The sequence below is a fragment of the Geotrypetes seraphini genome, chromosome 12 (genome assembly GCF_902459505.1).
Source record: "Geotrypetes seraphini chromosome 12, aGeoSer1.1, whole genome shotgun sequence".
Classification (NCBI taxonomy): Eukaryota; Metazoa; Chordata; class Amphibia; order Gymnophiona; family Dermophiidae; genus Geotrypetes; species Geotrypetes seraphini.
Window position 1 is genome coordinate 31,877,968 of NC_047095.1, and position 22,817 is coordinate 31,900,784.

The 22,817-nt window shown below is 42.2% G+C and overlaps 2 protein-coding genes across 5 annotated transcripts in view; one reads left to right on the plus strand and one right to left on the minus strand.

Moving 5' to 3' along the window:
- The window catches only part of DNASE2B (deoxyribonuclease 2 beta), a 34,709-nt gene extending 21,642 nt beyond the window's left edge, over nucleotides 1-13,067 (minus strand). Inside the window, exons 1-3 of the mRNA XM_033917203.1 lie at nucleotides 12,937-13,067; nucleotides 4,263-4,440; nucleotides 532-610 (exon numbers count right to left, since the gene is read on the minus strand). Of these exons, the coding sequence (XP_033773094.1) occupies nucleotides 532-610; nucleotides 4,263-4,440; nucleotides 12,937-13,049 (370 nt within the window). The 5' untranslated portion in view covers nucleotides 13,050-13,067. The remainder of the gene's footprint in view (nucleotides 1-531; nucleotides 611-4,262; nucleotides 4,441-12,936) is intronic.
- LOC117346928 (uricase-like) overlaps nucleotides 1-22,817 on the plus strand; it is a 100,022-nt gene that overhangs the window by 35,576 nt on the left and 41,629 nt on the right. The window contains exon 1 of one of the 4 annotated variants that reach the window (XM_033917205.1): nucleotides 17,532-17,582. The exons of 1 other annotated variant lie outside the window; for it this stretch is intronic. In XM_033917205.1, coding sequence (XP_033773096.1) covers nucleotides 17,547-17,582 — 36 coding nt within the window. In that variant the 5' untranslated portion in view covers nucleotides 17,532-17,546. 2 more of the 4 variants (XM_033917206.1, XM_033917207.1) reach the window with 2 other exon arrangements.

Genomic DNA, 22,817 nt, shown 5'->3' on the forward strand with positions numbered 1-22,817 from the left:
AGTGGAGGGGTGCTGTGCTCTTAGGAAGACCGCACCCGAAGTGGATCACCCCCTCTCCCGTGTACCCCCTTGCTACGCCACTGCTTGTGCCATCTCACTTATAAAAATGTAATGTAATGTAATGTAATTTATTTCTTATATACCGCTACATCCGTTAGGTTCTAAGCGGTTTACAGAAAATATACATTAAGATTAGAAATAAGAAAGGTACTTGAAAAATTCCCTTACTGTCCCGAAGGCTCACAATCTAACTAAAGTACCTGGAGGGTAATAGAGAAGTGAAAAGTAGAGTTAGAGGAAAAATAAAAATAAAATAAACATTTTAACAAGACAGCATTGATCTAAATACTTTGGAAGGTAGAAGAGAGGAGAGAAAGGAATAGAAGCAGAAGGGGGAGCCGTTGAACAGTAGAATTCTGGAGAAATTTAAATGATAGAAATAGAACAAAACAAAGACAAAAGGCAAAACAATAGATAAGATTAAAGATAAATCATAAGCTGGAAAGAAAAATAAAATGAAAGGAGGGCAACCTTTGGTGTGTCCTAGTTTTGTGCTGTAATTCCCTGAGGGTATAGCATCATTGTACATCATGTAGGCAGTGTTGTTTTCCTGAAAGAAGAAAAAAAAAACCACAAAAAATTATTTTAAAGAGACTTGACAATATCCGTCGCTGGCACAGAATTAATAAGCGTAGGTTGCAGTCAGATCTCTGTTCTTGCATAAAATCAGCAGTAAAGATCTGGGTGCATTTGTCTTTTTCAATACCTGAATTGTAGAAAACAGATCACGTGTAAAGGAATGCTTTGAGTGGCTGTGAAATGACTATTAATAGCTGCAACATATTGGTTAGTCTCTCACAAACTTCTGCCAATTTCAGGATCAATGTAGAGGGCTAAATATCTACTGTAGACAGTGTAAAAATGCAATAATGAAACGGATAGTAAAAATTTCACTGGGGACATTTATTCTCAAGCTACAAAAAGATAGTTGAATTTGCTCAGGAGGATGTTTGACTCTCCTGAGGAGATTTACTGCTGTCCATAATTTCTGCAGACCTCTGAATTTCACAGACTAGGGCTTCAGACTTATATTTTGGGGGACAGCTGTTTCTGCCTGTTTTTATGGGCTTCTAGTCCTGGGAACTGGCATGACTGCCTGGAGATTTTCCCTTTCTCCTGTGACCCCTCCCAGTCCAGCCTTTGGACAAAGGCTATGGACCAGGCCTCCCCGTGGAACCCTGTGATTGTGGGCCCTAAATCCAGCCACTAGGTTTTGCCTTTAAACAGAGATTGAGATTTTTTTTCCCCCTCCACCCTGCTGATCTCAAACTTCATCTTAAAGCCTACTGCTACCTTCAGAGCAGGAGCTTTCTCTGTTCTGCACCACAGGGTTGTGAGTTTAAACTATGTGGCACAGGAGCTCTTGTGCTAGTCTCATGAGACTTGATACCCCCTAAGATCAATGTCGGAGTTCCTGCAGAGTAGTGCTGCCCGATTCATAATTCGAATCGATTCACCAATTCAATTTGGGTGAATCGATTCGAATCAATTTGATTTTGTAAAAAATCGAACTCACCGATTCGTCTGCCCCCTTGCTAGAGACCCGTTCGAGCTTTCCCTCTGCCACCAGAATCCTTCCATCTAATGTAACTTCTGGTTTTGCGAAACTGGAAGTTACACCAGAAGCAAGGACTCCAGTGGCTGAGGGAAAGCCGAGTGGACCTCTGGGAGCAGAACGGCGGCAACAAGGTGATTTTTAATTGGTTGGCTAGAATCAGATGCCCACGCCTCATTTTCCCGCATGCACACTCATGCTTCCCCCCGGAGTCCAGCAAATGCTCCTGATCCACCACCGCATGCACCGCTCTTGCTGCTGCTGCTCAGTGGCATGTGTCTGCTCTTCCGGGTCCTGCCAGCGGCTGGCCTTTCATCGGCCACATGACGGCCAGAGCACCGAGTGACGTGGTGCCGCACGGGGGCTCCCGAGGAGTGGTGCGAGCGCATTGGGAAGTGCTGCAGTGCGGAGACGCTTCTCACGTGGCTTTTGCAAGGCTTGCATCTTCTGCAGCTCACAGGAAAAGTGTATGACCGCTGTGTGAAGTGCCCAGAACTCTTGGTAGGTGCCACAGTACATGAGTGTTGCCCTCTGCCAGCCAAATACTGGGCTTCTGTGTTGGGAGTCAGAGCTGGAGGGAGAGGGGAGATGGACTTGGAGTTGGTGGACCGGAGAAGGAGAGATGGGGAGAAAATGGAGGGGGGAAGATGGATGGACTTGGGGGAGGGAGAGATGAACTTGGGGAAGAGGGGAGTTAGGGTAGGGAGAGGGGAAATGGGGGGAGGGATAGAAAAAATAATGGATCTAAACAAGAGGGAGAGAGATGGTGGATAATGGGATTTAGGGAGGGAAGGAACAGAAAGGGAGAGAAGTTGTACACAGGGGGGGTAGAGATACTGGATAGGAGGGTAGTTGGGAAGAGAAAGGGAGAGCTGATGTAACCTGGGGTGGTGAGGAAGGAGGGAGATATGCTGGATGAAAGGGTAGTTGAGAAAAGGTGGATCTGGGGATGGAAATGAAAAAAAGGAAAGATGCCAGACCTCCGGGAGAGGGGAGGGAAATAGAAGGGGAGGACAGAGATAGAAGATGGATGGTTATCACGAAGAAAGAAGGAGATCCTGGCAAGTGAATTATCAGAAAACAACCAGAGCCTGGGACCAACAAGATCTGAATAATGACCAGACAACAAAAGGTAGAAAAATAATTTTATTTTCTATTTTGTGATTACATTATGTCAGATTTGAAATGTGTATCCTGCCAGAGGTGGTGTTAGACCACAAACGTGAGCTAGGATTTAACAGAGAGGAAAAGTCTTTTTTGTTTATTTTGTGTACATCACAGTGCCAGTGTGGGTAAGAGAGGTGCAAAGGGGGTGAAGAGGCTATAAAATAAACCCACCAGGATGTTTGAAAAAAAAAAAACAAAAACAAAAAAAAAAACCCATTTGGGCAGGAAAATCGAATCGAATTGAAAAATTGATTCAATAGGCTGAATCGAATCGAAATATTTTTTCCTGAATCGGGCAGCATTACTGCAGAGTATGATCCAATGTCATGGAGTGGCATAGTGCAGAGGCGAGAAAAGTAGCAGCTGCAGGAAAAGAACAGGACATAAAAATCCAAGGTGCCAGGGGGAAATCTGTAGTTAAATAATCCAAAAGGAAGGAAGAAAATCCCATACAGCACCACATTTTTGCATGATCGGGGCTGTTTCTGTTTTAGTTTTAACGCTGTATGCATATTTCTGTGATGTTTTGGTGGATTATATGTCCATTTTGACCCTCTTTTACCAGCCTTTAAGGTCGACCCCTGAGGAAGGCTTTTCCACAGAAGTCGAAACACATACCGTTTTGGATCCATTAAATCAACAAGCCTTTGACTTTTCATAAGGCTTGGTTTTACATATATGATTTTAAATTATTTTCGTTTATTATAAAATTACATTTGTTCCTTAGGTTGAAGTGTTCAGTCCCTTTACCACTCTTTCTTTGGAAATCTGTAGTTGCCATGGCTACCTGCTATCTTCCCTTCTCAAGACACACACACACACATATATTCATGCCCCCCCCCCTCTTGATCTGTATATTTATTTATAAAATCCAATATGTCATGATATATGATACATATATAATTCAAAGTGATTTACAATCAAATAAAAAACTTGATAATCTAATAAATAACAAAAATCAGACATTTCTAAATTGCAAATCACATCGAACTCCTGGAGCATCTTAGCAATCCATAAATACTAATGTAATGTAATAAATATACCCATGATCATGTCTGCAGTACACACCTTACAATCTAAAGACATCAGATAGCTCATATTGTCTTCACTCATTATCTGAACTCAGTAGGAACAAAAAAAAGATGTCAATTTTTCCTAGATCTGATTCGTAATGGATCCCACAAGGTAATTTGTTCCACAGTATTGATGCCACCACTGAAAAAGCACCTGGGTAAGACTCTTCTGGATCGTACTCATCATTATTGTTCTCTTTAAAACTACGAAGATTTAAAACCATCCTTGGGAACTTTTTTTTTTCCAGGAGTAATTACAGTAATCATTGCAGAGCACTAATTACCTGCCAGTGTTAGGCTTTTGAAACAAAAGAGATTTGAGGTCCAGTGGCAGCAGTCTGCACGTTTCAGGTTTTGTCCTGGCGTTGATTGGATATGGGGTGGGGGTGGGGAAGGAAACGACTTACCTGGGATTTATAAGACTTGTATAGCTGTTCTAAGGTTTGGCCCACAGCACTCTGACTCATGTTGATTAGGTGCTGGCTGAGCTCCCAGTTCTTGCTGAAAGGATCTAGGTACATGTAGTCCAGTCCACTTCCTGCACTCTCGTTCATTTTATATCTGGGCAATTTATAGACAATGAACCTGCAGAAAGCAGAACAATTAGAGATGCATACAATTATAATCCCCCCTAAATTTTATACAATGTACCTCAAGATAGGTGCCAACCCATTAGTACCTAACTTTTCACACTAAAATGGTGTTAATGCACCAAAAATGGGGGGTGGGGGGTTAATGACAGGCACATAACTGCACTTAGGTGCTCTTGCATCAGGTAGCACCTAACCCCCTCTTCTACGAAACCGTGCTAGTGGTTTTTAGCACAGAGAGCTGCGCTGAATGGCCTGTGCTGCTCCCGACGCTCATTGAGTTCCTATGAGCGTCGGGAGCAGCACAAGCCATTCAGCGCAGCTCTCTGCGCTAAAAACCGCTAGCGCGGTTTCACAGAAGAGGGGATAAATGTCTTACTGCATAACTGCAAGGGACGTTTGCACATGGGTGGAAAGAAGGGAAGAGAGGGGTCGCACATTTACATGCAACATTTATAAAAGACTGTGGGCTCCTTTTACAAAGCTGTGGTAGCAATGCTGCCTTGGTAAATGCAGCAAAGCCCAATAGGAATTGAATGACTTTCGCTGCATTTACTGCAGCTGCATCGCTACTGTGATTTTCTAAAAGGAGCTCTGTGTGTTGTGAAAGTTGCTGCATTGGCTGTCAATAAGCTCTTGGATTAAATTTATAGAAGCCTGTTTGGGTCTATAAATCACTTAATGGCTTTTCTTCTGATCAATTAACAATTAACAATTAAAGATTCCAGCAAAATTTGCCAGGTCGAGAAGTTCACGTTGTTTTAAGTTGAGTTATCCTTCTGTTAAGAATATTTCCTGGAAAAAAAACCCCAACAATATGAAAATGCATTTGTTTATCAAAGTGCTAAAGTTTGGAACTGTTTACTTCTTGGTATGAGACAGCTAGGGGGTCCTTTTATCAAGTCGGACATTTCATCACGTGCTAACCCCCGTGGCCGGCTAAAAAACTAATGCTGGCTCAATGCAGGCGTTAGCGGCTAGCGCGTCAGGCGGTTTAGCGTGCGGTATTACGCACGTTAAACCCCTACCGCAGCTTGATAAAAGGACCCCTAGATTCTTATTTAGTTTTTTGTAAATCTCTTAAAACACACTTGTTTAGAATTAATTATAGCCAGTCTAATTGGAAACCTAAATGTGTAATCTAATATTTATGTGTATGTAATTCTCAGCCCAGATTCGCTAAAAGGTGCCGTTGTCGGTGACCACCTGAGAAGTGGCTGCCAATCATGTGTAAATTCTGCAAAGGGGTCATTTAGACCTCCGGCAATGGGGTCATTTAGACGTCCGGCAATGGAGTCATTTAGACCTCTGGCAAAGGGGTCATTTAGACCTCCGGCAATGGGGTCATTTAGACCTCTGGCAAAGGGGTCATTTAGACCTCCGGCAATGGAGTCATTTAGACCTCCAGCAAAAGGGTCATTTAGACCTCCTGCAATGGGGTCATTTAGACCTCCAGCAATGGGGTCATTTAGACCTCCGGCAATGGAGTTATTTAGACCTCCGGCAAAGGGGTCATTTAGACCTCCAGCAATGGGGTCATTTAGACCTCCAGCAAAGGGGTCATTTAGACTTCCGGCAATGGAGTCATTTAGACCTCTGGCAAAGGGGTCATTTAGACCTCCGGCAAAGGGGTCATTTAGACCTCCAGCAAAGGGGTCATTTAGACTTCCGGCAATGGAGTCATTTAGACCTCCGGCAATGGAGTCATTTAGACCTCCGGCAAAGGGGTCATTTAGACCTCTGGCAATGGAGTCATTTAGACCTCCGGCAAAGGGGTCATTTAGACCTCCAGCAAAGGGGTCATTTAGACTTCCGGCAATGGAGTCATTTAGACCTCCGGCAAAGGGGTCATTTAGACCTCTGGCAATGGAGTCATTTAGACCTCCAGCAAAGGGGTCATTTAGACCTCCAGCAAAGGGGTCATTTAGACTTCCGGCAATGGAGTCATTTAGACCTCCGGCAATGGAGTCATTTAGACCTCTGGCAAAGGGGTCATTTAGACTTCCGGCAATGAGGTCATTTAGACCTCCAGCAAAGGGATCATTTAGACCTCCGGCAATGGGATCATTTAGACCTCTGGCAAAGGTAGGCACCAGAAATATAGGCCAGGGTTTTCAAGGCCTTCATTTCTGGCACCTACCTTTGATGTGAATCGTACCATGGAGGTGCCTACCAGCGCCTAACGCCATTTCCGACATTAGCCATGCCTACAGTGGTGTTAGACGACGATAGGTACCTCTGCAGGTGCAATTCCGTTGACTGGAAATCTCTTTTAAAAGAACTCTTAAATGGCGTTGCTCTCTTAACTTAGGTACTGATAGGGCAGCTACCGGCGCCTAAGTTAAGGCGCTGTTTATAAAATACGGGTCTTTGTCTTTTTGTAATCCGCACTGAATCAAACTGAAAGGATAGTGGAATGTAATTGCATGAATTAAATTCAATTAAGGAGCAACATTTTTGGCGCTGACATTTATATCTGCATTTTACATGGTGTAATACTACTTTCGCTCTATTCTATTATGGAATCTGGGCACCCCGATATGTTATAAAATCCTATCTTAGCCCACAGATATTTGGCACCCTCTTATGGAGGGGGGGGGGAATTCTATAAATGGCACCTAAAGAATCAGTGCAGAAAAAAATATTCTATAAACCGTGATTATAGTTAGGCATGGTTTATAGAATAGCACTTAGCACTAGGATCAGCAACTACATTTAGGAACAGCCAGTGAAATCCTGATGCAAATTCCCACACATAATTAGGCATGGATCCCCCCCCCTAATTCTATAACGATGCACTCAAATTGTAGGAACACAGTTGCTCCACCCAGCCTCCCATGGCCACACCCCCTTGTGGGATTTGTACTCTAGAATTTATATGCACCTCTTTATAGAATACGCCAAAAATGATGCACACATAAATTCTAATTATTGCCAATTAGGGATGATAATTGATTGTTCCTGTCTAATTATCATCACTGATTGTTTCATTATTCAATTAAGTTGTGCGTACAAATTGGCTACGCAGTCAAATTTCAGTGTGCAACTGAAAAGTCATATATAGAATGTGGAGGTATGTGTACAAGATCTCCAATGAATGGATTGTAAGTGCTACAGAGCAGGGACTGTCTCATATATGTATATGTAGAGCACAGTGTATGTTTAGTGTACTATAGAAATAGTTTCTAATGCTTAACCATAGGGCCTTAACCAGCTGTTCTAAACCATTGTGCAACTCTTTATAAAGGTTATATTTTTCCTTTATTCTTGTATAATCTTGACGCTCCAATTGTGGGCTGAAGTATAATGTTTAATAATTCCTTTTCATCTTTAATATAGTTGATCTTATTTCATATTACTGTTCATGCATTTCTCTGGATGTATGTGATAAATAAATAATAAAATAATAAAATAAAAATAATAAAATAAAAAATAAAAAAAAGAAATGATAATAGTAGAAGCACTATGGGCTCCTTTTATCAAGTAGCGGTAGAGCATTTTACTACGGACTGGAAAGGTAAACACTCCAATGCCAATTTTGAGTTTACCTCACCCATTGTATTTGTTTATATTTGGTCTTTTTACTACTTTTTACTATGCTGTTAACAAAATTGTAAGTTTTATGTTGACTTGTACTTGCTGTACACCTTCTTGGGTGAATCTCATTTGTAGCTCAGGGTGAGTAACATTCAGGTACAGTCGGCATTTCCCTAGTCCTCAGCAGACTTACAGTCTAAGGGCTCCATGCACTAAGCTGCATTTTGGCAAAAATCAAAGTTATTTGCTAATTAATACACATTAATTGGGCATAACATGAACTGTATTCCCATAAAACAGCTTAACACAAACATTGTTGGCCCCAATGTGTGTCAAGTAAGCAGCTCATTAGTATGCAAAATGAACAATACAACTTATCCATTGGAAGTTACCAACACCGCAAGAGAACTTGGCATCAACCCATTAGTGTGTGAGCCAGTTCTCCTAAGGGTGGTTTTAAAGAGGCCAGTGATGTAAAAAAAATAACTCCTTACCCATAAACCTTCCAATCCTTTTTTAAAAATTTGTGTTCCCCATGGACATGCCCCCTACCTCGAATCCCTGATCAAATTGTACAGTCCTCCCTTCCAGACCTGCCTCACCACCTTTCAGCTTTCCCGTTGGATAGTAGGGGCAGCAGGAATGAGTTTCGGTCACTCATGCCCCAGTAGTTCCTGCTGGAAAAATAGCACCAAGCCAAAACCAAGGAGAATTGACCACAAAGTATCCACAGTGAAGAAAATCAAGAAGAAACCAAAAAAGCACTGTGGAATGATGATGTTCCTTAATTGGACTTTATTAAGAATATCAAAGTTTCAAATGTACAATAGAATCATTCGCATAAAATGATATCCACATAGAAATAAAAATAAAATGATGATATCATTTTATGCGAATGATTCTGTTGTACATTTGGAACTTTGATATTCTTAATAAAGTCCAATTAAGGAACATCATCACTCCACAGAAGAAACAAAAAAAGCACTGTGGAGTCCACAGTGCTTTTTTTTGTTTCTTCTGGAAAAATAGCACTCACAGGCCTCTAGTGGTTATCTCATAGTACTTCCATTAGGCTTTAAATAAGGGAACATTACTAAATTATGGGGTAAAACAGCATACAAATATGCTACTTTATAGCAAGTTAGTATCTAGGGGCTTAAGTCTGACTCGTACTTGAGGCAATGGATGGTAAAAGGAGCTGACTCAAGGACACAAGAACAATCAGTGGGATTTGAATTCCAGCTTCCCCCATTCTCAGCTACTAGCTTAAAGTCTTGGCAAGATAAACAGAGCCCTTTCTATTTAGGCAATGAAATGTCATTGCTGAGACCTTAATCTTGACTCTTGTTAATGATGGAATTACTTAATTCTAGGTTTCCAAATTGGAAGTCTCCATTAGTGTCTGATTTAATTTGTGAACTTTGCCTTGCATTGTTGGGACTCACAGAAATCTGGTTGAAGCTGGGAGAGGAGACTTTTCTTCTGCAGGCTGCTCCTTCAGGATATTCAGTGTTGTTTTAGCATTGTATTGGTAAACAAAGGGGGTGATTTAGGTTATTTCATTAGACCTTCTGTACTTGGAGCCCTTATGAACCTTATTTTACCTCTAAATTTGGTCTTACTTTACTATCCTCCGTCACTATCCATACTTGCTACTGAGCATAATCATGAAAGTCTCTTCTCATTGCTTGACTGATCAATATGGGCAACATCAATCTTCATTTTGATTCTACCACAACCAATAGGGGAAATGATTTTTTTGTGCTTATATTATCACTAGGACTCAAGCAATTGATACGTCCTACTCATTCTGCAAGACATACTATAGACCTTGTTTTTACTTTGAAACTACCAGGTGATTTGAGTCAATATCTACTAAGCCGTTGTCTTGGATTGACCACTATTTAACTTCAGTGGTTACTCATATTGCTACTACAGCACTTTCTGTGATAAAGTCAAAAAGGGTCTTCTATAATTTTAAGAAATTGATCTTCTGCTCTTCTCTACTACCCGCCATAATCTTCTTGCCTTTGACTCTCTAGATGACTTGGAGGGTAAAGTTGCCCACTGGCATTCTACTACTACTAAGGCCTTAGACCTATTGGTCTCATTTCAGACTCATCAATTTTCCATTAAACACTCATATTCATAGTTTCATCATGGCCTTAGACTTTTTAAACAACAGGTCTGAAAGAGTGTGGTGTAAGACTAGGTTTTCTGAATCCTGAAATTATGTAGAACATTGATTCTCAAACCTGTCTTAGGGGGACTACCAGCCAGTCGGGTTTTCAGGGTATCACTAAGGAATATACAGTATATGAGACAGATCTGCATGCCTATCCTTTCCATTATATGTAAATATCTTGCATATTCATTAGAAATATACTGAAAACCAGATTAGCGGGTGGCCCCCTAGGACAGATTTGAGAACCACTGATGTAGAACATCAACATGACTATAATCTTTGTATTAAACAGGTTAAAAAGAATTACTTCTCCAACCATATTCATACTGCCCTAATACCACTAAGAGGCTAAATTGTCAATAACTTTCTTTCCCCAGTCAGCTTTGCCTTCAGATACTGATTGCCTAGCTCAGCTTTTGTCAATAAGGTATCTATTTAAGTCGATCTGTGGCCACCAGTTTTGTGTAATAGTCTCAACTCTGGTCAATAAGTTGTTCTCTCTTTCTAATTAAATTGGTGTCTGATATGTCTGCTACCATGACTTCTTTTGACTCCATGTCTTCTTGACTCATTAAGAATCTGGATTTGCACCTTCTACCATCTATTATTAAGCTCATATTTGCTAGCCTTAAGAACATAAGAATAGCCTTACAGGGTCAGACCAATGGTCCATCAAGCCCAGTAGCCCATTCTCACCGTGGCCAATCCAAGTCACTAATACCTGACCAAAACCGAAGGAGTAGCAATATTCCATGCTACCGAACCAAGGCAAGCAGTGGCTTTCCCATGACTTTCTCAATAACAGATTATGGACTTTTCCTCCAGGAACTTGTCCAAGCCTTTCTTAAAGCCTTTCTGATGATATTTTCCCATCTACTTGGAAATTTTCGTCTGGTGACGCTCTTCAAGCCTGAGTATTGTCCATTTACCCCCACTCTCTGTTTCCTATGTTCCAGCCAGTTTTTAATCCATGTGAGTATTTCACCCTCAATTCCGTGGCTCGCAATTTTCCAAAGTAGTCGCTCATGCGGAACCTTGTCAAATGCCTTCTGAAAATCCAGATATACAATGTTGACCGGGTCACCTTTGTCTATCTGCCTGTTTACAGCAAATTTGTCAAACAAGATCTGCCTTTGCTGAAACCATGCTGATTGGTCCTCATCAGACCATGTCCGTCAAGGTGATCAATGATGCGGTCTTTTATCAGCGCCTCTACCATCTTTCCTGGATACTGAGGTCATACTCACCGGTCTGTAGTTTCCCGGGTCTCCCCTGGAACCTTTTTTTAAGATTGGCGTAACATTCGCCACCTTCCAGTCCTCCAGAATCTTTCCTGATTTGATCAACAGATTGGCTATTAGCTGAAGTAGTTCAGCTATAGCCCCTTTTCTTCTCTTCAAATTTTGGGAATTATTTTTGATTCATAACTGCTTTTCTCTCAGTAGATCGCTATCATTAATCTTTTTGTTATTAGGCAAATTAGATCCTCAATGCTTTAGTGCAGGGGAGTCAAAGTCTCCTCGAGGGCCACAATCCAGTCGGGTTTTCAGGATTTCCCCAATGAATATGCATGAGATCTATTAGCATACAATGAAAACAGTGCATGCAAATAGATCTCATGCATATTCATTGGGGAAATCCTGAGAACCCGACTGGACTGCGGCCCTCGAGGAGGGACTTTGACACCCCTGCTTTAGTGCTTAGCTGACTGGACTATTGCATTCTCTGTATACTGGCCTTCGTGTTACTACCTTAAAAATAATTCTGTTAGTACAGAAAATAGAAATTCATCTTATTTATAGCCATAAACCATTTGACCATGCATCACATTATTCTCAAGAATCACAGTGAATGCCAGTGTCTTTTCATATTAACCACAAAGTTTTAAAAACTGGGAAACCCTCAGATGATTCTTCTATTTTGTGACTGAGTAGAGCATGGGTCTCAAAGTTCCTCCTTGAGGGCCGCAATCCAGTCGGGTTTTCAGGATTTCCCCAATGAATATGCATGAGATCTATGTGCATGCACTGCTTTCAATGCATATTCATTGGGGGAATCCTGAAAACCTGACTGGATTGCGGCCCTCAAGGAGGGACTTTGAGATCCCTGCAATAGAGTATTTCCAGCCCTGGATGATCCAAACTTTAGGTCATTTGTTTATTTGGATTTTGTGCACTGCTTTTCAGTGGTGGCTCAATGTAAGTAATTGTTCTATAAGAAACGTGTGTTAGAAACAGAGCAAAAAAAAAAAAAATGTGTGCATTTTTGCCCCAGAAAGCAGAAAATTCACTTCTTTTAATTTTTAAAAATTATAATTTAAGCATGATAAAATAATTCGTAATCAAAAGTATACACCCTGAAGAAACATTAGACCAGTTTATACAAATCTGAGCACTGTTAATCACTAACTGTGCTACGGAGACATTGGGACAATCTGTGTGAGTGGCACCTACAGTTTTGCAACAGGAGTGATGTTGTGTTCACTCATTGCACAAGTCTATCATCAGTGTTAATGATTTCACAAGAAGCAGGAGACTGGAACCATTTTCCCCAGAAAGACCCAAATCATTCAAGCGGCGAATATGAATAACAGAAGAACTACAGCTCTAGAGCTCAGCACAGCAGCTCAGGAGTCTTCCAGTTCATTGTGCTCAAATGGCTTTCGGAAGACCACGATAGTCACATCTAACACCTGTATTCTATAGCACACATCACTTTGAAACAGTCATGCATTTGCTATCCCACTTCTCTTTACATTCCAGCACCTACCAATCAACTGGTTCACCTGCTTCATTTCTGCAAGAAATCGGAGGTGTCCACAGAAGCACATCAGGAATCAGGATCAGAAAAGAGAGCCCGAACCAAAAAGCTGCTGCCGTCATGCTTTCTCCACGCCGATAGATCTGCTTGTTTTGAAAAAGAGAAGTTATGAGAAGGTGCTGAAAAGTTCTCAGCCCAACCAACCAACTTCCTAAATTCTGAGCATTATTTTGACACTCTAGCTGAAAAGAGTGTTATCTTATTTCGTTAAGCACAAATTGGCAGAAATAATTGACATTGTTTCCAGGTCATTGATTGAATCATATCCACATCCTTCTCGGTTGGGCTCAGAACCTTTCAGCACCCCCTGGTAGTGTGAAGAGTTTCAGTCTGTGGTAACTAGAACTGAGATTGTGATGTCATGCCTCATTTAGAAACATAGAAATAGACGGCAGATAAGGACCACGGCCCATCTAGTCTGCCCACCCTAATGACCCTCCCCTATCTTTCTCTGTGAATAGATCCCACTGACGATCCCATTTGGCCTTAAAATCAGGCACGCTGCTGGCCTCAATCACCTGAAGTGGAAGACTATTCCAGCAATCAACCACCCTTTAGTGAAAAAGAATTTCCTGGTGTCACCGTGCAGTTTCCCGCCCCTGATTTTTCATGGATGCCCTCTTGTTGCCATGGGACCCTTGAAAAAGAAGATATCTTCTTCCACCTTGATGCGGCCCGTGAGATACTTGAACGTCTCGATCATGTCTCCCCTCTCTCTGCGTTCCTCGAGTGAGTATAGCTGTAATTTATCTAGCCGTTCCTCGTACAGGAGATCCTTGAGTCCCGAGACCATCCGGGTAGCCATTCTCTGGACCGACTCTAGTCTCAGCACATCTTTGCAGTAATGTGGCCTCCAGAATTGTACACAGTATTCCAGATGGCATAATGACTTCAGGCTTACGACTGACGAAACTCCTGCGTATGCAACCTATGATTTGTCTAGCCTTGGATGAAGCTTGCTTCGCTTGATTGGCAGTCTTCATGTCCTCACTGACGATCACCCCTAAGTCTCGTTCTACTACAGTTCTTGTTAGGATCTCGCCATTAAGGGTGTAAGTCTTGCATGAATTTTGGCTGCCCAGGTGCATGATTTTGCATTTTTTGGCATTGAAGCTGAGTTGCCAGGTCCTAGGCCAGAGCTGCAGTAGGAGTAGGACGTGCATCATGTTGTTGGCCGTTGAGTTTTTGTCTGTTGTGCTTTTTCCCAGTACATTGCTTAGTTTGGCGTCATCGGCGAATAATGTTATTTTACCCTGGAGCCCCTCTGCCAAGTCTCTTATAAAGATGTTGAATAGGATCGGGCCCATGACCGAGCCCTGCGGCACTCCACTGATCACCTCCGTCGTTTTGGAGGGGGTGCCGTTCACCACTACCCTCTGAAGCCTACCAATAAGAGCCAACCTCATCAGTGATGTCACAAGGGCTTGATTGTCCTATACTTGGCTACAAGGGGGTGCTGAAAGGTTCTCAGCCCAACCTACCAACTTCCTAAATTCTGAGCGTTATTTTGCCACTATGGCTGAAAAGAGTGTTATCTTATTTCATTTAGTGCCAATTTGCAGAAATGAAACTATGTTTTTCACATTGTTTCAGATCATTGATTGAACCAAATCCACGTCATCCTCTTTTTGGTTGGGCTGAGAACTTTCAGCACCCACATTGTATGTCCCTTTAGTTCCTTTCTGTGACCTATAAATTCTGATGTGTGGTTCAGATGCATTACTCACAGTCAACTGCATGGTGTAGTCATGTGATTTCACTTCACTGTAGTAAAACAGCTTTTGATGTTGAATGGCTATAGCTGTCATTATGTGAAAGGCTGCTGAAAAGTGGAGGCATACTGTTTTCACTGGGATGAAAGGAGATACCCTCTCCGCCAGTAAATTAAAAGGCAGCTGAGATCTAAGACGTCTGGTGAGCTGGTTCTGTCAAACTCCCCCATTCCAGAGCTGCCAAGCAACATGAAGCCAGTTCTGATGTTAAAGCCACTCATGTTGCAAGGATAACCAAATCCATTCCTTGAAGGTCTCAGCCCTGCTAGGTTTTCAAGATGTTTACAATGAACAGTGCTTTTTTTCCCCCCTAGTAAAACGGTGCAGGTTTTCCTGCAGATCCAACCTTAGGGGGCAAGGAATGTTTTCATGGCTCCACCCCTACAGAAGCCACACCCCCACAGTAACCACAGCCTTGTCCTCAGCCATTCAACATTTAAAAAGATGGCATTCCGCATGTTGCAGCATTCCTGAGAAAACCAACGCATCTCGTATTAGGAAACCAGATCACTGAAACTACATAACAGCAGAATACCTCACCTCAGTTACATATACAAAGAACTTGGTTATTGCATGGCCTTAAAACATCGGAGCTTTTACCGCCGTGGCCTGTGATAAAAAAAACTCTAATGCAGCTTCATAAAAGGGGTGGGGGGTGGGGTTCTGTGGCTTCTGTTTTTCCTCGTGTTGCCTGCATCTTATCACAGCCAGGCTTTTTTCCTGTATGGTTGCCTGTACGGCAAATTGTAACCTGTTCAAGTTTTTTGTTTTTTTTTCAAGTTTTTATTAGGATTTTATATACCACCTATCAAGGTTATCTAAGCGGTTTTTACAATCAGGTACTCAAGCATTTTTCCCTCTCTGTCCCGGTGGGCTCACAATCTATCTAACGTACCTGGGGCTATGGAGGATTAAGTGACTTGCCCAGGGTCACAAGGAGCAGCACAGGGTTTGAACCCACAACCCCAGGGTGCTGAGGCTGTAGATCCAACCACTGCGCCACACACTCCTCCTGTTAACTGTATATTATGTATTAACCTATAACTCGATTTGCGCTCTTTGAGGAGAATAAGGCATTTGTTGGCTTTCCACTCATCAGTTTTTTTATACATTTATTTTTCTAAAATGAATGTTTATGCTCCTCTAGCATATAACATAACCTAAAATCCCATTTCTGTACCGCAGTAAGTTTGTCAAGCAAGATCTTCCTTTGCTGAAGCCGTGCTGGCTGGTCCTCATCAGATTGTGTCCATCAAGGTGCTCAATGATGCGGTCCTTTATCAGCGCCTCTACCATCTTTCCTGGACTGAGGTCAGATTCACCGTCTGTAGTTTCCCGGATCACCCCTCGAACCTTTCTTGAAGATCGCCACCTTCCAGTCTTCCGGATTCCTTTCCGATTTGATTGACAGATTGGCTATTAGTTGAAGCAGTTCAGTTATAGCCCCTTTCAATTCCTTGATTATCCTCAGATGGATGCCATCCGGTCCCGGAGATCTATCATTTTTAAGCCTATCAATCTGCTTGCATACCTCTTCTAGACTGACCGTCAACCCTGCCAGTTTCCCATCTTCGTTTCCCGCGTATAGCCTGTCGGCTTTCGGTATGTTGTGTATATCCTCTTCGGTAAACACAGATGCAAAAAAAATGTGTTCAGTTTGTCAGCAATGGCTTTGTCCTCCTTTAGCACTCCCTTTATTCCATGGTCATCCAATGGCCCCACTGCTTCCTTCGTGGGAAGGAAGAACAGCTTGAAGTTTTTCGCCTCCTTGGCTATTTTTTCCTCGTAGTCTTTTTTGGACCCTCTTAACACCTTATGGCACCTGTTTTGATGCTGTTTGTGCTTTTTCCAGTTTTTTGTCCATTTTTGATCTTTTCCATTCCTTAAATGAAGTCTTCTTGTTTCTGTTCACTTCTTTCACCATTACAGTGAGCCATGCTAGTTCCTTGTTCTTTTTCCTCTTTGATCCCTTGCCGATACGTGGTATATATAGATTGTGTGCCTCGGTTACTGTGTCCTTAAAATGGACCATGCTTGTTCTAGCGTCTTTACAGTGCTTATCCTCTTCTTAATCTTCCCCACCATGAGTCTCATCCCTTCGCAATTCCCTTTTCGGAAGTTCAGCACCATGCCCGTCGTTCTGGATCGATGGCAGCATTTTGAATAATGCACAATCTACATAGATTGTTTTGGTAACTAGCAAAGTAGAGAATGTTACATTAATCCAATTGGCTCGGAACCAGTGACTGAATCAATAATCTAAAAGATGAGACATCAAAATATGTGTTAATGGTGCATAATTTCCACAATGTGTGGAAACCCTTCCATACCAAAGCGTCCACCTGATCTTTCATGGTTAAATTCTGATCCAAAATCACTCCCAACATTTTAATGCTAGAGTGAATATAATAATAATAGCTTTATTTATATCCCGTCATACCTTTCAGTTCAAGACGGTTTACAAGAGAGGCTGCAGGAATGCAGCAAAGTTGCATCAAAAGCATGAAGTAGGAGTAAACAAACAGGAGTGTAACATAATTATATATATCAGAAGGCAGGAGCATTCAAGTAGACGTAGAGGAAATCGTTTGAGGAAGTTTAAATGAAGTCGTTGCATTCAAAATCAAAGAAGTCTCAGTGCAATTCTGACATGGAGTTGCAGAAAAGAATCTAGTTTTCTCTGGGTTAAATTTTAATTTAAAATCAATCACCCATTATTCATTAAGTAAATACAATATTTGTTGTAAACGCCCTTGCTAGTTTCATGTGACAAAAATAAATGTACCTATGTATCAAAACAGCAAACAGGATTGGTTGGAGCAGGTAAGATAAATATTGATTTTCTGGCACGGACAGTTTCCAGTACAAATACAAGGTTTTATCAATCTATTTTTTGGAAGATATTTGCTCTCCCTCCTGAATGCATCCCACTTACTCAGTTCAAGAAAAATGTCCCGCTACTGGACAGGACCTAAGGTGAGAGAATAAATTAAAATCTGGGCTCTTTACAGATGAATATTTCTGCTTTTTATTTAGGGTTTGAGAACCGTTCTGGGCATAACATTCAAATTTTAGTTCTTATATAAGAGCAGGCTTGGTTGCATTCATTTTCCTCTTCGTGCCCTATGCGATTCATTCATTTCTTCATGTGTTTGAAGGACTAATGCCTGTGATAATTAACTCGTGTTAGGATAACGCTCATGTGTTTTAAAAATATTTTAGACCCAGATATCCCCGGTCATATAATTCCTAACTATTCAGGGAATTTTCAAGGCTGTCCTTTTTGAAGCAAGCAGTAGCGACATCTTGAGCGCAACAGAAGTGTATGTCATTACGATAATGGCCCACTATCCTGATCATAACATAACATAACAATCAGCTTATAAACTGCAAGACCGTAAAGTTCTATGCGGATAACAAAAGATTACAAAAAAGATATACAATTGAATAGAATAAAAAATAACCAGATGATTAAAAGCTAAACATAACAAATTGATATCCATGTGTATGCAAACTAATTACCCAAGTATTTAGAGAACAAATATGTTTTTAAATGTCTCCTAAATTCCACATAGGAATTGCAGGACATAATCAAATGTTCCAAATCCTTGCCCCATAATGCCGCCTGATATGACAAGAGGTGTTGATGGTATTTTATAAGTTTACAACCTTTAACAGGCGGAAAAACGAAATTCAAGTGCGAACGTCTCCTCTGTTTATTAGTCGCAAAGAAAAAAAGGTCAACTAGATATTTGGTAGTAAGACCAAACAGAACCTTAAAACAAAAGCACCCATATTTAAACTTCACACGGGTTTCCATTGGCAACCAATGTAGCTTCCGATAAGACGGTGTTATATGATCTTATTTCTTTAGCCCAAAAATTAACCTGACCGCTGCATTCTGAACCATCCGTAGCCGCTGCATATTTCTACTACTATTAATTATTTCTATAGCGCTACCAGACGCATGCAGCGCTGTACAGAGTCACAAAGAGTAAGAAAAACAGTCCCTGCTCAAAAGAGCTTACAATCTAAACAGGCAAGACAGACAAACAGGATGTCATGGATACAGTTAAGGGGAAGGGTTAATCAGCGGGCTGGGTTGGAGGGCAGAGGGTAGTACAGGACAATGAAGCCTTTGTGACATCACGAGGTTGGCTCTTATTGGTGGAATGAGGCATTATGACATCACAATCTCAGCTCTGCTTCCCAAAGACAAACAGGATGCCATGGATACAATTACGGGGAATGGTTAATCTGCTGGCTGGGTTGGAGGGCAGAGGGGAGTACAGGGCAATCAAACCATTGTGATATCACTGATGAGGTTGGCTCTTAGGCATTGGTGGAATGAGGCTTTATGACATCACAATCTCAGCTCTGCTTTCTAAAGACTGAAACTCTTCACATTATTACTACCACTACTATGAATTATTTCTATAGCACTGTATAGTCACAAAAAAGACAGTCCCTACTCAAAAGAGCTTAAAATTTAAACAGCAAAGGCAGACAAACAGGATGTCGTGGATACAGTTAAGGGGAATGGTTAATCAGCGGGCTGGGTTGGAGGGCAGAGGGGAGTACAAGACAATCAATCCATTGTGACATCACTGATGGGGTTGTCTCTTATTGGTGGAAGGAGGCATTATGACATCACAATCTCAGCTCCACTTCCCAAAGACAAACAGGATGCCATAGATACAGTTAAGGGGTACAGCTGGTTGGGGTGGAGGGCAGAGGAGTAGGGTTAAGGGTTGAAAGTTATATCAAAAAGGTGGGTTTTCAGTCTGCTTTTAAACAAGGGAAGGGGCTTGATGGACAAACTCGGGTAATTTATTCCAGGCATAGGGGACAGCTAGATGAACGGAACAAAGTCTGGAATTGGCAGTGGAGGAGAAGGGTAACGTTAAGAGTGACTTATCTGAGGAACAGAGTTCTCTGGGAGGTGTGTAAGGAGAGAGAAGTGAGGAGAGATAGTGAGGGGCAGCAGAATGAACACACTTGAAGGTCAGCAGTAGGAGCTTGAACTGTATGCGATGGCAGATAGGGAGCCAGTGATTCCTAGATAGGCAATATTACAGTAATCAATATTTGAGCTAGTTTTCTGGAGGGTTTGGTGCAGAAGCAGACAAGGCTTCTGCTGTTTCAAACCCTGCGCAGCGATCGCTGGTAGAAAAAGTGGCGTTAAATAACTTAGAGCCCCTTTTACAAAGCCACGGTAGTGATTCTCCCACGGCAAATGCACTGAAGCCAGTAGCGTAGCAAGGGGAGGGCGGTCCGCCACGGCTGCCATCTTTGTGGGGGTTCCAACACCCATCCTCCTCTCCGCCCTCCCCCTGCTCCTTTCCTGCTCCTACTGCTATTTATTATTTCTATAGCGCTGAAAGGCGTACTCAGCACTGTACATTCCCTATCCCCCTATTACTGCGCGCACACGCCGCTTCCCTTCCCCAGTACTTCTTTAACGTTCACAGCGAGAGAAGCAACCCCAACCTGCTGCTCGTGCCAGCATCGGCTCTTCCTCTGACATCACTTCCTGAACCTCCGCCTAGAAAGTGACATCAGAGAAAGAGCAGACGCAGACGTGAGCAGCAGGTTGAGGGTTGCCGATCGCCCCGCGAACATTAAAGAGGTGCGGGGAAGGGAAGGGGCGCAGCAGGATGGAGTAAGGAAGGAGCGGATGGGATGAGAGGTGGAGAAGAGGGTGAGGGAGGGGCGTCTCTCACCCTCACTATGCCACTGACTGAAGCCCAAAGGAATTGAATGGACTTTGGTGCCTTTGCCGCAGGGCAATTGCTACTGTGGCTCTATAAAAGAGGCCCTTAATAGTTTATGCCAAGGAAAAGGGGGTCAAGACACGCGAGATGACGCAGCTCATGAAGGTTGATGAACCACAAGGTTGATGCTCACAAGGACATTTGGTCTTAAACAAATGGTGAAAGCTTGTAGAGCAAAGCTCATGGAATTCTTTCCAACAGCTCTGCTTGAAAATACATGTGCGTGCGTGCATGTATTGGTGGTGGGGGGAGGGAGGAAGTTGACAGGGGTGGCCTATACATTTTGTGTATTTCTCTGCAGGCATGTTTGTGCTTTCTGTGTGTCTGCGATCAGGAGAGGAGATGAAAGGGAAAGTGAGTTGGAAAGGTGGGATTCCTTAACCACTATGTTACAGTGAATCAGTGGATTTCTACTGTGGCTGTTGGAACTGTTTTGTCACATAGAAAATACTGAGGCATTTTTGGGACGGGTTGCGTTTCTCCTCTGCCCTTTTCTACATACAGTAATTTAATGGTTTTTAACATTTTCTATGGTCAGGCTTCATTTTATATGTCTAATTTATTATTTCTTTTAATTATAAGAAAAAGCCACATAAGATGCAACATTATGCTAATGAATTTCTCGGTTCCCGAAAAACTTAAATCAAAGCAGATGTTGATATCATCCTCTCCTTACCAGGCTGCTGTATTCTGAACTTCCCCTATCATTGTCCGTAAGTTTGATAAACAATTACCTTGTATTTAGAAACGTTTTGAAAACTTTACTTCAGAATTTAAGTCCTGATTTAAGAAATTAGCCCCCCCCCCCCATTTTTACTAAACTGTGATAGCGTTTTTTAGCGTTGGGAGTAGCGCGCACCATTCAGTTTCATGCCAACAGGTAAACGCAGATTTTAAACCAACTATACACAAATATTTTCTTCTTTTCAAGCTCTTTGAGAAACCCACCCCCATGGGGGGGGGGGAGTGGATTCATAGGTAATTATTGATTTAAATCCTGGGTTTGAAACTGGCTGCACAGTAAGTAGCTTTATTTATTGTTACCACAGGCATAGGCACTTTAGGCATTATCGATTGAAACTTTAGGATAGTTAAAGGCTGTATACATTTAATCAGTGGGCTTTAGAAAAAAAGTTAATTCAAATAGCAGCATTTGTGTAATAGTATTGAAAGTGATTATAGGTTGAATTTGTAGTATGCCGTAAAGTTTCAATTTGGTAAGGAGGACAGATTGAGACAAAGGAAGTAAAACCCGGCTATCTCAATCCATCCTCCTTTTTCTGGAGCCATATGGTAACCCTAAACAAAGGGGATGTGAGCCTGCTTTGAACAAGAGCAAAGTGGAAATACATTAATCCATTTCCTTTAATCTCGTACACTTCCTTGCACGGTCACTCTCAGATCTGATCTGTAGCTGTCTATAGAAAAGATTGCAGAGATGGCAGTGGGTAATTTTTACAGACTTAGAGACTTTCGGTTTCCCTCACTGCAGAATCTATGTCCTTTCACATATGTAACTGCTCCCGTCCCAGTTACAGGGTCATAGAGTTGTTGAATGGGACTTATGAGTGCACCAAACAATGAGCAAGCACACTACACATCAAATTGGGGCGTCGCAAAGGTTTGTTTTTATTTTAAGAAAGCAAGTTCTGGCTACTTACAGTATGAGAATCCTGATTACGGTCAATAATTTGTAGCCAATTCAAACAGCTATATATTTTTTTTGCATCGCATGGCTTCAGATCTGCCAAGTCTCCCGCATTCAGTGGGAGACTCGCAGGGCAGGATTAATTCTTTGAGGGCTCCTAGGCACACAAGTACACTGGGCCCCCTGCCCCGCCCCACCCCCACAATGTGCTCAGGTGGAAACAGGAAGCTGTGTCAGAGGGAAGCTTTGGGCAAGCAGCACCGCTTGCACAATTACAGTTCTCGTTGCCTTTCTTACCCGCGTTGCTTGCTTGTCTTACTTTCCGTCGATAAGGGGGCCCGCGTTGCCGATCGATGCTGGAGGGGCCCATCGCCGTTTGGAAAAAACAATGTTGATGCCCTCCTTCATCGGGCCCCCCTGACTATTTTGGGCCATAGGCACGTGCCTACTTGGCCTATTGGTTAATCCTGCCCTGGCGACTCCTGCTTTTGGAGGCCATCTCCTGCACTTCCACTGATCAACTACCTCTTCCATCCGCAGCAGGAGATGCGTTAACAAGACATCATCTCCTGCTGACATGGGACTAGTCTCACAATAAGAATTGCAAAATTTCACAGCTCTTATCGCGAGACTAGT